Source organism: Typopeltis vanoorti, chromosome 6 (assembly GCF_054136105.1).
Source record: "Typopeltis vanoorti isolate ZY-2024b chromosome 6, IOZ_Tvanoo_1.0, whole genome shotgun sequence".
Lineage (NCBI taxonomy): Eukaryota > Metazoa > Arthropoda > Arachnida > Uropygi > Thelyphonidae > Typopeltis > Typopeltis vanoorti.
In genome coordinates this window covers 103530716-103548565 of record NC_143554.1, presented here as the reverse complement: position 1 = coordinate 103548565, position 17850 = coordinate 103530716, and the positions used below count along the sequence as shown (strand labels likewise).

Genomic DNA, 17850 nt, shown 5'->3' with positions numbered 1-17850 from the left:
CAAAATTGTCACATTTGGGGTTCAGAAAATCCACGAGTGATTGTTGAGAAACAAATGCATCCACAACGTGTCACTGTTTGGTGCAGATTTTGGGCTGGAGGCATCATCGGTCCATTCTTCTTCGAAAATGCAGCTGGTAAGGCAATAACAGTTAATGATGCTCGCTATCGCGACATGATAATCCAGTTTTTTGTGCCTAAATTGCAAGATACGGACGACATGTGGTTTCAACAAAATGGTGCCACATGCCATACAGCCAGAGAAACAATTCAATTACTGCAAGAGTCATTTCCTGGTCGTGTAATTTCCTTTGGTGATCAGAATTGGCCGCCCAGATCATGTGACTTAACGGCGCTGGACTTTTTTCCTTGGGGTTTTTTGAAGTCTAAGGTTTATGCCAACAAGCCCACGACCACCCACGCCTTGAAGGAGGAAATTGAGCACTGTATCAACGAAATTCAGCCACATTTATGCAAAACGATCATGGAAAATTTCGACAAAAGAGTGCATATGTGCCAGCAAAGCCATGGAGGCCATTTACCCGATATGCTATTCCATGCATAACCCTATACTGTATACTTTATGAATCAATAAGAAACTACAGTTTTTAATTAAAAACCTGTGTTTTCTATCAAAATTACTTCTTGCGTGAATTTTGGGACACCCTTTAAATCCGAAATCTGTGTTTTTACTATTAATAACCACCTCAGAAAGTGGAGACCAAAGATTAAGCTAAACAGTCAACTAATTACATTTAATGAAAACCCCAAATACCTTGGAGTTACTCTGGATTCATCGCTAAGCTTCAATAAACATATCAACAATGTTGCAGTCAGAGCAAAAAGAAGACTAAATATCATGAAAAGTATCTCAGGTAAAGAGTGGGGAGCCGATGCTAAAACCTTAAGTCACATATACCTCTATTATCCATCTCATAATGGAATATGCTTCGCCAATCTGGATGCAAACATCACAAACCAGTTTAGACAAGCTTATAAAAATTCAGAAAAATGCAGCTAAAATCATATATGGACTAAGGAATACAAATCCTGGAAAAATAGCGGAATTCGAATCCAACCTTGTTCCTTTAAAAATTAGGTGGCAAGAAAATCTTACCAAATTTGTAGAAAAAAGAATCAACCTTGCACATCATAGAACAAGTGAACTTTTTAAAAACTGGAAAACAACAAACAGAATAAAGAAAAAAATCAACAATTCATGAAATCATAGTAAATAAAATTCCCTTGAATTGTCCAAATAAAATAGCCGACTACCCAGCATTTCCTCCAAATCAAGTCAGGAAAAATATAGTTATCAACTCTGAAATAGGGAAACATGAGGAAAAAAAACCTAGAAAACCCTGAAATCTTGAGATCATTAGCCCTTTCAAAAATAATGGAATATGGACCCGACTCAATAAAGATCTACACAGATGGCTCCAAAAATCCAAATGACAATTCTGGGAGTTGGGAGTAGAGTACCGATCTATGGCACTCATAATATAGAACTAAAAACAACTAACAGTATTGGATGCAACTCATACCATGCAGAATTAATAGCCATTAACACAGCACTGCAATATTTGGACAAACAAAACCTGAAAGAGTTTATTTTTCACAGATTCCTTAGCAGCCCTTCAAGTTATTAAGAACTGCTACATTAGCCATCAAGAAATACTTAGAGACATAGCAAAAAACATAAACAAACTACATAACAATTCCGAAGTAATTTTCCAATGGATCCCATCCCATGTGGGATTAAAGGGAAACGAAACTGCAGATGAAGTAGCAAAAACGGCCACAACATCAAGTGATACCACCGATTTCGATCTTTTTAAAACCACCCAAAAAGAAAACATAAAAAGAACAATTCTTCAGGACATGACTCACCACTGGTACTCAGCAGAAAATCCAGGAGTTACCATCAACTCCAAGTTTAATCGCAGTGCCACTACCATGATCTCTTGCCTCAAGACCGGCCACACAAGACCAATCAAGTTTAGCAATGGCATAAAAGTCTTCCCCACCTGCAAAATCTGTAACATCGAGGAAGCATCACCAATGCATTTGCTAAACTGTATATGAATATTTCCAAATGTGAACTCTATAACAACCCAGAAAAGGTGCTGTATAAAATACATGAACTTGACCTCTATGATCTGGTGTAATAATACCATGGGACAATAATAATTAAAAAAAAAAAAAAACTATATGATAGAATTCATTAACACAAAACTTCAACTGTGAATGCGTTACACATTACCATTAATCAAATTATACAATAATTCTTCAACAGTAGCAAGTAAATATTCTGCATGTTGTTTCATTCTAATGTTTTCAAAGATTTCAATCTCACACTTACTTCAAATGGCAATGTCTTTCAGTTTTCTGAATTGTAGATGAAAAGAGTTTAAATTGACAGTATAAGAAATGTACTTGATATATAAGCAAAAGCAGATTGTTCAAAAAAATGTTAATATCATTGTATATTAATTGATGGAAGAAAAATATTTAAGTTCTTTTAAAAACGGTCTATTACTCTTTCCAAAGCAATGTGTTATACTGTGCCATAATACAGTTTAATATTCTTCAAAGTCACAGAATGGTTTTAGCTGTACCCTCACTTAGGGTAAAAATATGAAAATGATATATTTTTTACAAGAATACTTTAAGGCACTGCAATAGGAAAAACACTGCACTATACCATGCAGTGTTTAATCATGTGCAATAACAAAAAAAGATTAGATAAAAGAAATAACCAATATGGCATACAAGTTATCAGAATATAATAATACTCTGTGTGCAGCATTGTTTATTTTCAGAATGTTACATGAAAACATTTCATACTTAAAATGGATATTGAAAAACAGGACATACTGATATCCCAAACAGATCATGAATTACTGATAGTTGAAGTTAAAGTGAAATTAAGAGCTAAGAAGAAACAAAAGGACAGCATCAAATTTGATTTAAATTATGTAAATGAAGCATTCTAATTCTCTTCCTGTCCACTCCAAATTTTTAAATTTGGTATATAAACAAATCTAAACAAAAAGTGCAAGGAAACTGAAGGAAGTAACACTACAGGTAGAAGAGATCTGTTTAGAAAGATATATGAAATTATAAAGAAGTTTATCTCTAGATTAGGGGTAGTAAAAAGTAATTCAGAAAAGGTTGCTGGAAGAAGTGAGAAAAAATAAAGATGGAAAGAATATGTAGAGGATTTGTACAAGAAAGATATTAATATTGCAGGAGAATTTAAAAGGAGAAAATTTCTTGAGGAACCTATGATAATGAAAAGTGAAGTGATATCAGCAATGGAACAGTTGCCAAAAAAGGAAAAGCTCCTAGAGCTAATAGTGTCAGTGGAATTATTGAGAACAGCTGGGGGATGAAGTAGTGAATATATTAACTGAAATTTGTCAGCATGTTTTGGAAGAAACTACACTGGCTTAGAAATTGGAAAACATCAATATTCATCCCAATTCCAAAAAATAAAATCCCAGAGACTGTGAGAATTACAGAACCATCACTTTAATTTCATATGCAAGTAAAGTTATGCAGAAAGTGATCATCCGAAACAGGCTGGAGCCATATGCGAATAGAGAAATGCCAGATGAAAAAGCAGGTTTTAGTAAAGGTAGAGGAACTAGAGATGAGAGAGAAAACATGAGATGGATTATCAAAGAACAAAACAATTTCAGAAAGAAGTATTCATCTGTTTAATTGATTATAAGAAAGCTTCCGATTGTGTGGATCACAACAGACTGTGGAATATGATGAGATCAATGGAAATACCTGAGCATCTAATTCTCTTGATTAGAGAGCTGTATGACAACCAAAAAGCTTCAGTAAAAACTGTTTGGAGAAACAGATGGTGCTCAAGTGAAAAACAGGATGCTGCAGGGTTGTATAATGTTGCCCTATCTTTTTAATATTTACAATGAATATATTATGGCTGGCTTGTACAAACAGAAGAGGAATTAAGATTGATGGCAGAAAAATAATAAATATAGCCTTCTCCACACCCATAATTTAATTATGGGTGTGGCAAAGACTATAAAGAAGCCCATGATATAACCCTCATAGTAGAAACTAATGAAGATCTGGAGTAGTTGCTTTTCTGTTGGTCATATGATGGATAAGAGAGAAAGCAATAAAGGCTTAATTTAAAAATCAGCAAAGCAAAAGTGATGGCTTCTAGGCAATTTAGATGAATGTATGGTAGAGGAAGATAAAATAGGAGTGGTTGAAAGTTATGATTTTTGAGGTCCGGAATAAGAAATAATGGATAATGTGAGATGAAATTAAAAGAAGCATAGCCATGTGGGAAAAAAGCTGGTAAACCTGACAAGAATTATGAAAGACAAATGTTAGTAAGGTCAAAAAAAAAAGCTAGAGAATTGTCAAAGAAATGGTATTTCTAGTAGTGATGAATGGATGTGATCATTAGCTGGATCATTAAAATGATCAATAAAATGCCCATTTTTGGAGTAAAAGATGACTGGATGGCCATCCAGTCATGTTATAATTTGAGTGTTGGCTATCCAGTCGTTTTGGCCCACCAACCACATGATGAGAACAATATACAGTTTCTTTGTAAGTTTGCAAAATCTCCTTAGGTTTTTCATGATTTAATTCAAATAGCTGCAAGTCTTTATTTAACAAGGTTGTTAACAAGGTGAATTAATAAGTCACAGACTGAAGCATATATCAAATGAGATTATGTTTAAAAACTGAAGTACATTCCAAATTGGTAAATTAAATGAAAGCATAAAACATACCCGTTTGCTAAGGCATATTACTGGCCATAGAGAACATCCAAGTGTGCAACAACAACATAAACAACCACAAAATAGCCACTTAACATTAACAGGCAATGTTTTCCTGAGCACACTGTTCACCCTGGAAATAGTGGCTTTGTATTCCTCTGGAGCAACCTGGAAAAGTGATGAATATTATTAATTATGCAATTAGGGCACCTCCATAACATAACTATTTTTTGTAGTTTTAACTCTTGAATATCATCTGATAGGTGAAAATTATAACATGACATATTTCTTGGAGGGTCTATATTAATGATGAAGACATGAATATCTAAAACATTAGGTGTGACCATCATTAATGATTATTTTTATTATTAATGATTAATAAAAAATTAATGATTAATTTTATCATTAATCATTAATGCCTGAAATGAATGTATTAATGGGATTAATGCATTCATTTCAGGCATTAGCCACTCTCCATGCAAAGAACCTTCTCCACATTCCCCTGCTCACACTCTCCTTACATAACTTCCAGGGCTGTCTTGTTCTACTCCCTTCTTCTCCCATTCTATGAAAAATTTCTTCCACATTAACCCAATAACAATCCTTTACTGACTTAAATGCCTCACTCATACCTCTCTTCCTCCTATGCACAATGCTTTGCAAACTACAAATCCCTCAATCTCTCTTCATATTCCAAAGACCAGTTACCATCTTAGTCAGTCTTCTCTGGACCTTTTCCAATATATCCTTATCATCATGGAAACCAGGAGACTAAATCTGTGCACGTTAATCCACACAACATGAACAAGGCCTTAAACAATGAAACCAGAATGGCTTTATTTCTACAAGTTAATATCCTCCGCATCGTTGCCATAATATGATGTGATGCCTTCACAACTTGTGCAATATGACTTCTGAACTTCAGATCCTTGTTCACCACCACTCCAAGGTCACTTATCTCCTCAAGTTCCTCCAAAATTTTCCCACCAATGTATACTTTGCATCCCAGAGTCACCTACCAAATTTCAGAACTTTACACTCTGCAACAATGAATTGAAAGTCCCATACTGTTGTCCACTCAATCACTTTATTCAAGTCCTGTAAAGCCATAACATTTGCTTGATTAATCATCATACTTCTCAGTTTTGTATCATATGCAAACAGTTGCATATCACCAGCTAAGCCTATCCCAATATCATTAATATACAAATTAAATAACAGTGGTCCCAAATCAGACCCCATGTGGCACACCACTAGTGACTTTCCTCTTTTGAGATAGTGCATCCCCCCCCCACCTCCTCATACATAATTTGCTGATACTTATCTGATAGTAAGTCGCCTATTCAACTAACTAGTCTGTTATCCAATTCCGTCTTCTTAAGTTCAGTGACCAACTTGTGGTGTGGTATTCTATCAAAAACCTTTGCAACATCTAAGTACACTACTGTATCTCCCCTTGTCCAATACATTCATCACCTTGCTATAGTACCTTTAATAAACCTATGCTGACAAGCATAAACAATACGTTATCAATCCATTGTTGTATCCTATCTCTCACCAACCTCTCCAAAAACTACAACTCTAAATATACAAATCAGCCTATAATTTGTTGCTTTAAGCTTATCACCACCTTTGTGAAGTGGACCAATTAAGCCTTCCTTCCGCTCCTTTGGGATTTGTGCTGTTGCATGACTCTTGTTAAATAGGTAGGCCAAGGTTGATGCCAACTTCCTGGAAAATTCCCTTAAAGACACGTGGTGATATATCAAGTCCAATTGCCTTATTTAAATCTAGCTTACTTAGCTCCTGATATACTCTTCTTCGGTCACCATTAAGTCTTCTTTTCATTTCATTCTTTACATGTGAGCTTCTGATTTTATACTGAGGATGAAACACCCTGATGAACTGCTCACTGAATTTCCCAAATGTCCTCTACAACAGTTACCATTCTCCCACCCTAAGCACAAGAAAAACTCTCAGGAGTTTTTCTTGTGCTTACCAACTGAGTCACTCTCCTGCCCTGCTCTTTATACTCTTCATGCAACTGATTATTACCATTATTCATCTTGCACTGCATCCAAAGTGCACTTTATAAAGCGCATCTCACCATTTCGCTTTATAAAGGCCCAGACTTTCATTGTACACGTGTCTCTCAAAACTTCCATATATGGTCACATACTGACTTTCGACCACAATGACATCATACTTCACGCTTCTTTTGAAATTGCCATATATGGACATGAGTTAACAGCATCACATAATGATGTCATGCACCACATTATTTTAACAAAAGGCTCATGGTTAAGTTATTGCAAAATATAAAATTATTACAGACAAAATTGACATTTTTCTAAGCGCAATCTTACCAGAAAAACATAAAAATGAACATACGTTATGTAGTAACCTGCTATAGCTCAAAACAGTCTTTTAAGCTTGTCATAAACACCAGTCTTCTCCTCCTACATATATCCTTTCCTTGTAGAGGTCTTCAGAAGTCTACAACCTAGGTGAGAACTAACTTCATGATCACTCTCACCAACTGGAAGGGAGTGCAAAATCCCAATCACAATTACATACTCTGATGAAATGATCAGATGTAAAACTCCTGATCCTCGCATGCCTTCTTTTACATACACATTCTGAGATAGTTGTCTCTCAAGAACTCAAGAAATTCATTTTCCTTATTTCCAAATGCTATTTCTTCATTCCAGTCTATACCATAATTAAAATCACTTACAATAATTGCCCGTCCCCTGTTCACTTACCCAAGTTGCTTATACATTTCTTCATTGTCACATTCCACATTCCCTGGCATTTAGCAACATCCAACTAAATAGCTCTTCCTAACAACCTCCACTGCCACTATTTCCCTCTTCCATGTCAAACTTCATGTGGACATAATGTCCCTACTATCATCAGCAGCATGCACATGCACACACTCTCTCTCTCCCTTCTTTGTCCTTTCTATCTTAGCAAAAAAATACTGTACCCAATACATATAGCCATAAAAATAATACTGTACCCTTCCATTTCTATTTCTGTTAGGATGTAAGATATCATCTTCATTCAACCATGTTTCACATATTCCAACAATTTTGGGGTGAATAAACTCAATCAGTGAAACAATTTCATCTCCCTTATTTCTGATACTCCTGGCATTTGTAAATAAACATAGCAGTTTACTTTATGGTCTATTGTAAAATGTTGCTCTATCTTCGTATTGTAAACTTTAATCTATATATTTGCCTCTTTATATTATTTACTACTCTGTCCATGCGGTTACCCTAGTGGCTTTGCACTTCGCAACCATATGCCTGGAGAAGGAGTGTCCCAGGTTCAATTCCCGTCAAAGATGTGAGCAACTTGAGGATCTTCCCCAGGCATTGCCAAGTTAACGGTCTTGGGCGCAGACAGTTGGGTTTTTTCCTGCCAGTTTATCTGGCATTTTTCATCCCGCAAGCAGGCAAACCAGCCCTGTGAACATACACTTCTACAGCCAAAAATATATTCCCCCCAGTGACAAACAGGTCGGTTGGGAGTGGTACTAACAAAGAAGTTGCATCTAAGTAACACATGAACCCTGCGTAGGAAGTGGGAATAATGCGTAGTGAAAGAAGAAGAAGATATTATTTACTACTTTATTATGTCGTCGGCTGCACCATTATAATATCTTAATTATTATTCTCTATCCTTGCTAACTTCTTACTCTTGTGTCTCCTTAGTGACTTACTCTTTCGCACAAAATTTATCCACCTTTCGCACTGCTTGTTGTATGCCCAAGAGTACTGGAAAATTTGTTTGTTCAGACTATGCTACCAGTATTCCTTTCTAGGCATAAGACTCAGTAATATGGCCGATAGATCTCTCTAGCATATATACCTTCAAAAAATAGCATAAACAGTCGTGGTCCACGTGCATTTAAATTACGCTTCTAATACCTTAGTTGTTTCTCGCTCTCAGGTCCGAGTTTATTTAGGAACAGTGCATTGTAAATCAAAAGATCAGGCAGTACTCTGTTGATATATAACTAAAACACATTTATTTACGCTAATACAAAAGTATATCAATCAAATGATAGGGAGATTACTCTCTCTCTCTACTATCCGTTAAAACTTAGCATTAAAAAACTTCCCTTTACAATTCTAAACAAATATACAGCATAAATATTCATTTACTTCTCAGCTTATTGAAAAACAAATTCTAATCTATCCATAAAGAAATTAATTTGTTATGCCAAGTTATCTCACAATTGTATTCCAATTAACTAACAAACCAAAACACTTTCCTATAGACACTGCTTTTTCCTAGTACCTTATATCTTATCAGTCCATCTAAATTATTTCTCCTAGATTACATAAAAGAAACATAGAACAAATGGAACAAACTCACATATGCTCTGTCATCTGGGTCGCTTACTCATTCAAGGTTCTGCTCCGGAGTTCTCAAACTTCTCTTCCCTCTCAGGCCTTAGATTTCCTTCTACAGCATCTTGTTTCACCGGCATCTCATCAGGGAATGTTGGCGGCGTTTTGGAACGGTTATTTCTGGGACTCGTAGGTTCCTGCAAGGGGGGGGGGGGGGATCCAACATGCAGAGCTTATGCAGTCTCATTCAGATGGTAGTGCATTCTTCTCTGGGCGCTGAAGTCCACTCTTCAGGTAATAGCTTCCGGCAATTTCCACAGCAACGTCCAAGATCTATACAGCCTAGTGGATGGTGAATCGTATCCTCTATTTTTGACTGCTGATATCAATGTTCTCCTCGACGTCTTTTTATTTCTCCGTCTCCAGGATCTTGCATGAAGGATTGAGAATCCCGAAGAAATCAGCGCGACTCCTTGATCTGATATTAAAGCCAACTATTTCTTTGTTATCTCATGTGTACCTCTAAAATCCGATTTGTCAGGCAGCAGAACCTTGTCTGATCAGCGCCGATCCTTTTAAGAATGACCTTGAAGGTGGGCATACACAGAGCTTGTAAACAAAGGGTTCCAAAGCACTTAGTTAAAACAATAACTAAGTGCTTTGGACAAATTAGTGTCTGCTTGTAATCAAGCAGACACTAATTTCAGACATTCTTTGTTCACTACATTTAAGCAGGTTAATTTTCCACTGGACTATATACATGCTTTATACAAAGTTTATTTTACAACACAAACGTTTGAGATGAGACCTCTGTAAAAATCAATGTAAAGCACTTGTAAAATTCCAAGCTACATCGAATTTTACACTATAACCAGTCCTACACAAGTCACTTGTGATTTTCCCACCTGCCCTTGCCCAATCACCTTTATCAATGCTTACCACATATATCTGATCAGTCTCAACTACCCCACTCACATCCCAATTCATCCCGTTCCTATGCTGATCATCCCCATACACACAATCACTACTACTTCCAACATCCGCTCTCCCTCTTGTCATGTCTCCCTGGGCTCCCCCCCCCTATATCCCTGTTCCTCTTGCATTCCCATTCTCTCTCTCTCTCTTACAATACTACTACTACTATATCCATTTCCATCCTCCTGCTTCCATTACACACACATACTGCACTTCCATCTACCAAAGGTTTATCCAGTTCATTCACTCACTCCAAAACCAAAATGCAATCCATCATGTCTGTATAATTCCATTGTCACAAATACATGCCATACATCAACAATAAACTGCACTCCTTCCTCCTCACACACACACCTTTGCCAGAATTGAGATGAAGAGCCAGAATCATGAATGATTCTGGCTCTTCATCTCAACTCATCATTGCCATACCTTGGCAACACACTGATAACCTTTCTCACTATACTGTTATCTTTTCACTCTTCTCAATAACCTCCTGATATCTACCCTTACATTCTCCTTATGTCTGCTTAAATCATTTGTTCCCACAACCACCACTAATTCTCGTTTCCTGCTTGTTTCCTCCTCATATCCAAAGCATGAATTACCTTGCTCATTCTCCCTCCTAGATAGCAGACCTTATGGACTTTCTCATTAACCGATCCTCTAACAATGGAATCTCCATATACTGCTATTCTTGAACCATTCATCACTTCTTTTTTCTATTTTTTCTTTTATTCTGTTGTTCTGCACTCTTTCATTTGTTTGCACTAAACGTCTAATATCACTCCACATATTCCTAATTTCATTTTCATTTTGAATAAATCTTTCTCGAAATCTTGCATTCCAGCAAGATTTCAATCTCTGTCACACCTGTAGTCTCGCTACCTCTCATTCTGCCACACCTTGCTTCCGTTTCCTCATTCACACTCCATTTCACTTTCATTTCTTCATTCTTGTTTTCTTTCACTCCCTAAGTCTCAGCAGCTTTCATTCCATTTCCATTTCTTTCATTTACACCAACTTTCATTCCTTCAGTTTGTTTCGCATTCGCTAACTTGTAGGCTAATAAAATATCTCACTTTCTACAAATCCATACATTCTTTCGTCTCCTGTTCAGTCTCTCTACAAACACATCTTTCACATTTTGCTATGCATATATGTTGCACTCATAACATCAAACCATTTTTGAAAAGTCTAAAAATGGCATTTGATCTTTGCGCTGCATGACGAGCTGACCTTGTGCCTGCCACTGCTGTGTTCTGTTCATGACAAAATTCAAAAATTAAATAAAAAAAAGTCAGTAACAAAACCACAAGGCTAATAATCAAGCAGACACAAATTATCAAAAATAAACAATAGTATATTAAAATGCAAGCAATATCATCAATTATTACACAAAACAGCACTTATCTTTTGCAGATAAGTGCTGTTTAGTGCTGTGGAGCCCTTTACTAACAGTAAGCAAGTAGCACTGCTCTAGAAACTGAAGATTTATTTTATTTTTACTTTTTATTTTTTCAGTGATTTATTCTTCTAATTCTAATGAAAAATGCACCTAAAACAACAATGGGAATATAGAAAAGTGCAATAAATCTACAAAATAAATTTCAAGCATTATACCTGAAAATTATTCACAGTGAAGTATCTAATCAAAGAAGTAATGTTTGGCAAATTACCATAAATCTGAATTATTAAAGTAAAAAATCACAGCAGCAGTAATATAAGAGTAATGAAGATGGAAAGAATAAGAACAGATAAAAGAAGGAAAAAAAATTAGGATCAAAATTTTTCTGAGTCTAAATGAAAGGCATAATAAATATGCTCTGAAAAAGTGCAGTCTCTCAATTATCCAATCACACTAGAAAACTGATGCCAGTCGGTTAACTAGATAGTTAACTGAATGTATGATATATGGTGCAGTTCAGGAGTTCAATAACATGTTGATTCTTTTGAGGACTGTTTGAGTTATTTGAAGTTCAGATAATTGAAAAATTGCTATACAATAGCTAGTAATTTTTTAATAAGACTTACTTAGACATTGGCATTCACAGTTAATCCAGTTCACTCACTTCAAAGCCACAATGCAATCTATCTCCCATTAGCAAACAATCCACGATCAATTATTCTTGTGTTCTCACAAGTTCACTATCATGTAAGTACAGTAATTTATGTGATCAGATTGAAACTTGATGTTGTTCAAATATGAAGGTTTGTTCAGTTGAAGTAATACAATGCATGCACCGCAGAGAAGCACTGGGGCTAATGAATGTTATTCCACATTATTGACAAGTTAAAATCTAATCACAGAAAGTTTTACCACTCAGTTACAAAGTACAGTATGATATATGATATATGTAAATTATATTCTTGTTTAAATTCTTTATCCAAGCATAAGCAAAGTTTGCATGTGAATTATCCTCATGACTAGTCTACTTGTATATAAAGGCTACTGACTTTACATCACTTGCCTTGGTATCCTATAATGTAGAAACAGTATGGGAAGAATCACTACCCAGATCATTTTCACCCTTTGCGGAGGTGAAAAAGTGTGTTCATCACATGCCTAGAGCAGCATAGGGGTACAAGAGAGTCTGAAAGTATTGCTTGTATTAGATAGAAAAGACAGATGAATACTAGGAGAGATGAAAAAAAAAAGTCTCAGTGCCTTTATATCACCCTGCAGGCATAGAGCAACTGAAAAACCAAAAGAGATGACTGGTGCACAGGTAGTTAAGCATTTCTAGTTACCGTGAGTTTCTTCTCTGTATGGGATTGCTTTCTAGTCATCTCTGCAGTTAACTAGAAGATCACAGTGAACTAAGAAGATGGAAGTGTGGAAAACCTTTCATAATAAAAACAGAGAATTTTATCTCACCCTTTGATAAATATTGCATTATGTGAGAGGACTGCCCCATCTCGACAAAAATTTGGTTTCTTCTAGAATGCCTTTTTGAAAATTGTTGGCCTGAGCAACAGAATTTACATAATATAATATTGTAAAGCATTTATATGTCATATTGCTGGTTTTCAAGAGGATGTTTTTGTTTTGTTTTTTTAAACTTTCCATAAATGACATTAATTATAAATATCAAAATTCTCTTTACATTGCTGATTTGGGGAATTCTTTTTTGCATAGATTGAAAAAAAAAAAAAAAAAAAAACTATTCTAGTGTAAGTAATAGTATACCCAATACATTAGTCTGCTATAAATACATGGGGCAGTACGTTAACTGTAGAATGCATGTTCTACTCTTTCAAATCTGAAATAGATGTCACAGGAGTGCAATTGTCAAAGTAAAATCTCTCTCTCTCCTTAATATTGGGGTATCTTTGGATAATTTGCTTCACAAATTATTAAACTTAAACTTTAACTTAAACATAAATTATTAAAATTAAGCTTTCTTTTGCTTCACAAAGAAGCAAAAGAAAGACATCATAATTATAAACTTCTTGACAATTTTGGTACCTGATTACTTTTTTCAATGTTGCAGAAATAAACTGCTGTAACAGAAAATGGCTGCCTATCTGCTAGGTTCTAGAGATTTATAAGCAAAGAACTGTCAGTAACCTTAAAGGTAGGTAACTAGACAACAAATTACAGTCATATGGAGATCTGATGATGATGATAATAATCATAGGATTATTATCATCATCATCAGACCTCCATAAAGTCAAGCAACTTAGCACAAGAGATCCTGCACTCACACAGAGCTCATCATATGTGATTTAAATGAGTTCACTGTCTACACTTTCAGGCCATGTATTCCAATAACCCATACTACTCACTCCCTTGCTCACATTCTCCTTATACAGCTTCCAAGGATGGCCTTGTGTCCCCCCCCTCCTCCCAAATCTCTAGTCATTCTATGAAAAATATTCATATTAATCTAGTAATTACCCCATGTATGCTTTGATCGTGTATCCCCCCCCCTCACTGATAAACCAAGGCTCTGCAATTTGCATTCCCTCAATCCATTCTCATATTCAACATACCAGAGACTAACAACCACTAACAACCTTAATCCTTAATTGTCTCTGAACCCTCTCCAACATTACTATTAAAACCAGATGATCAAATATGCACACAGTAATCCATGTGGGCTCTTCAAAGCCTTATACAACGGAATCATAACATCCTAATATCTACATGTCAGTTTGCTCTGCATCATTTCCATAATCTGCTATGCTGCCCTCACAATTATAGTAAAATGTCCCCAAAATTTTTCAAGTCTCCCTATCCACCACCAATGCCCAATCTTTCATCTCTTCCACCTCTTCTAGGATATTCCCCCCCTCCAATTTTATATTCTGCATCCCATCTTTGCTCCCAAATTTTGAACCTTACACTTTGCTACATCAATGCTAACAATAACAACAATATCCTGGACACTACAAGAAATAAGTATGTGCGTGCAAGCATGCATGCATGCATACACACACACACACACACACACACACACACCATTAAAGTAGACATACTGGCTCAAACATCACCCAAGTTAACAACATTTGTGTCCATTGCTTAGATAGAGGGCTATGTTCGAAAAGTCCACTAGGGTCTCCAAATCATTTTAGTCACCTCAAAAATGAACATCAGGAATTGTCGGCTCCAGCTGAATGTCGATTAAAATCAGAGGTACTAAATAATATCCTTTGTGCCTACCAGACACAAAGTAAACACTGTTGCACTACAGGAAACTCACCACACCTCACAAGGAAATATTACCAGTCCTAGGTACATCCTTCTCACTGATAAACCTGATGAAAGACATGGCCTGGCAATCCACACAAAAGCAAATCTGGAAAGAATCTCTCAATTTCTGGGACATTCACGAAGAGCAACTTTTTTCATTGGTATCCAGCTCCATAACTTCCCAATCTACAATGCATATAAGCCTCCTCTACTCGAGTGGCCAAGCCCTGCACGTCCTCAGCCAGCCCATCCTGTCATCATCCTTGGGGATTTCGCAACTCGCACAGTACATTACGAGGATACACATCAATGACAACATTGACAACAAGTAACATAGAGCCTTCAAATCTAGAAGGTGGCAATCAGAGACAACCCTTGAACTTTTGCTTTACCACCACTGACCAAGTTACCGCCTCCTTTTCCCCCACGGGCATTGCAGACCCTGCCTACTTCTTGTAGGACTTATAATCCCCAGAAAAAAACAGATTCCTGATATCCTGACAGAATTTCAGAAAATCAAACTGGCCAAAATTTACTGAATTCATTTAAAACAACATCAACATAATTCCACATACTGCTGACACCTATGAAAGCACTAAACTTCTCTTAGCTTCTGGCAATAGATACATCTCCAGTGGATTCAGAAAGATCTACAACACTATGCCGGTCAACTGAAAGCAGCACTCTTCTGGCAGAGCATTCACATTAATCTATCTCTGCATTAATCTTCACTTTTGTCCTCTTAAGGTCCATGGATGACAGTAAAAGAGCTCACTGACATGAAAGGGGTGAAAGTTTATTTATTTAGTGTATGGGTAGATATACAAGAAATTAATGACCAAACTATATACAGATTGACAGTTCAGTAACCAACTGATGGCAATGTAAAAATAATCATAATTTAAAATTATGAATATTTTTATAATTTGTTTATGTTAGTATATTATTAGTTTTGGTTTTGTTACACAAGTCAGCACTTGTGATATGCAAATGGTTTACATTTCATTTTGACAATAATAATATCAATAACAGGCACATCACCTGTTAACAAGGGATAACTATCTTAGGCAGTACATAACAGCTTACAGAAGGATCAAAGACCTTGGGATTTGATTATCTCATAAGAGGATGTTATCGTAAATGAGACAAATGTAACTCCAAATGGTTGAAAGAGACTATGAAGTGACTGCTTTGGTGGTGGCTAACCATATCAGGACTTCTGTGAGAAAGGGATATATGTGGAACTATAAGGCTGATGATTATGACACTCAAGGAGGCAGCTTGCAGCTAAAGTTGGAGAGAGAGATAAGAAGTAGAACAGATGTTGTAGCCTTACAAGAGGACTTCAACAGACTGGATGAATGGCCAAGTGTGCGTGGAAATGAAAGTTTATTTAGTGTATGGGTAGAAATACAAGAAATTAATGACAAAACTATATACAGATTGACAGTTCAGTGACCAATTAATGGCACTGTAAAAATAATCATCATTTAAAATTATGAATATTTTTACAATTTGTTTATGTTAGTATATTATTAGTTTTGGTTTCGCAACACATATATCGGCACTTGTGATGTGCCCGCTATTGATATTATTATCATCAAAGTGAAATGTCAAAATGAAATGTAAACCATTTGAAAATTGATGTACGTACTATATTCTAATATAATATATACATCAATTTTCGAATAGTTTACATTGCATTTTGACAATAACAATATTAATATACTTCTATCATCCAAAATACAAAATGGAAAAAAAAATCCAAAGCCTGCCTGTGGTATAAATATACTACAGGTTTACAAAGAAACCTTTTGTGGGTGAAAGCCACATAAAAAAATTACTGAAGTTATTTTAATCTGATCTATATTTGTATTCAGCAGCTTTTTTAATGTATTTTAAAATGTTACGTTACTGTGTTTCTCATCTGGAACATTTTAAATTTTCCTAATAAAATGCTTCACCTTTTTATATCATTCAAGATGCAAAAATCATCCTAGATAGAGCTCAAAAAGCTTCAGGTTCCTCCTAAAGGTAACTTGGCCATAACATGGAGGGAGGGATGGCAGGGGGGGAGTACAATGAACGTTTGCTATCTGATGTCAATATTTGTTTTCCAATTACAAAATCATCTTGTATTCAGAAGACAAATACATACTTGAATGGGGAGCAAAGCACCTTGTTAAAGTCATCATATATCATGCAAAAATAATATATCAATAATATTTAAGTTAAGGGATATTACATCCCATATTGTTTCATAGCCGAATAAGAAACTCAAAGAGTTTCATGCTGAATATAGTAAATATATATAAAGTTCGGCGAGTCCAAGCGTAAGCAACTACCTGGATAGTGTTACAACTGACCCTTCAGGGAGTGCAACACTGAGGCAACTCATGGTAAGGGTGTAGCAAGCTCCGATCACAATTCTTGATATTTCCCCATAATGTGATATTTCTTGGTGTAGCAAGAAATATCACATTAGGTTTCTTGGTGTAGCTTGGTGTAGCAAGGGTGTAGCAAGCTCCGATCACAATTCTTGATATTTCCCCATTTTGTAAAAATTTGTTTAATGTAGAACAATAAACCCAGCTCCCAGGAGCTGGGTTATTGTTCTACATTATGAGTGAGAGAAGGTCACTACCCAGACCGGTTTCAACCTTTATTGAGATCTCATCAGTGAGTAGGTAGACCTAGAAACACCAAGTTTGTAGCAAACAGAACCTGCATATACCCTACTATGAGAATTGCCAAGAAGGTGTCCTAATAAATTATTAATTATATGAAGAGCCAAAGGCTTCATTTCGGCAACATAAACTTATTTAAGTTAAGGGATATTACATCCCACATTGTTTCATAGCCAAATATTGTTTCATGCCGAATATAGTAAATATATATAAAGTTTGGCGAGTGTTGCACTCCCTAAAGGGTCAGTTGTAACACTATCCAGGTATTTGCTTATGCTTGGACTCGCTGAACTTTATATATATTTACTATATTCGACATGAAACTCTTTGAGTTTCTTATTAGGCTATGAAACAATATGG

General features: G+C 35.8%; 1 protein-coding gene across 1 annotated transcript in view; it reads right to left on the bottom strand.

Moving 5' to 3' along the window:
- Nucleotides 1-17850, bottom strand: part of LOC150105769 (cysteine-rich hydrophobic domain-containing protein 2) — a 128388-nt gene that overhangs the window by 69229 nt on the left and 41309 nt on the right. The window contains exon 3 of the mRNA XM_090393570.1: nucleotides 4784-4939. Within this exon, the coding sequence (XP_090249696.1) occupies nucleotides 4784-4939 (156 nt within the window). The remainder of the gene's footprint in view (nucleotides 1-4783; nucleotides 4940-17850) is intronic.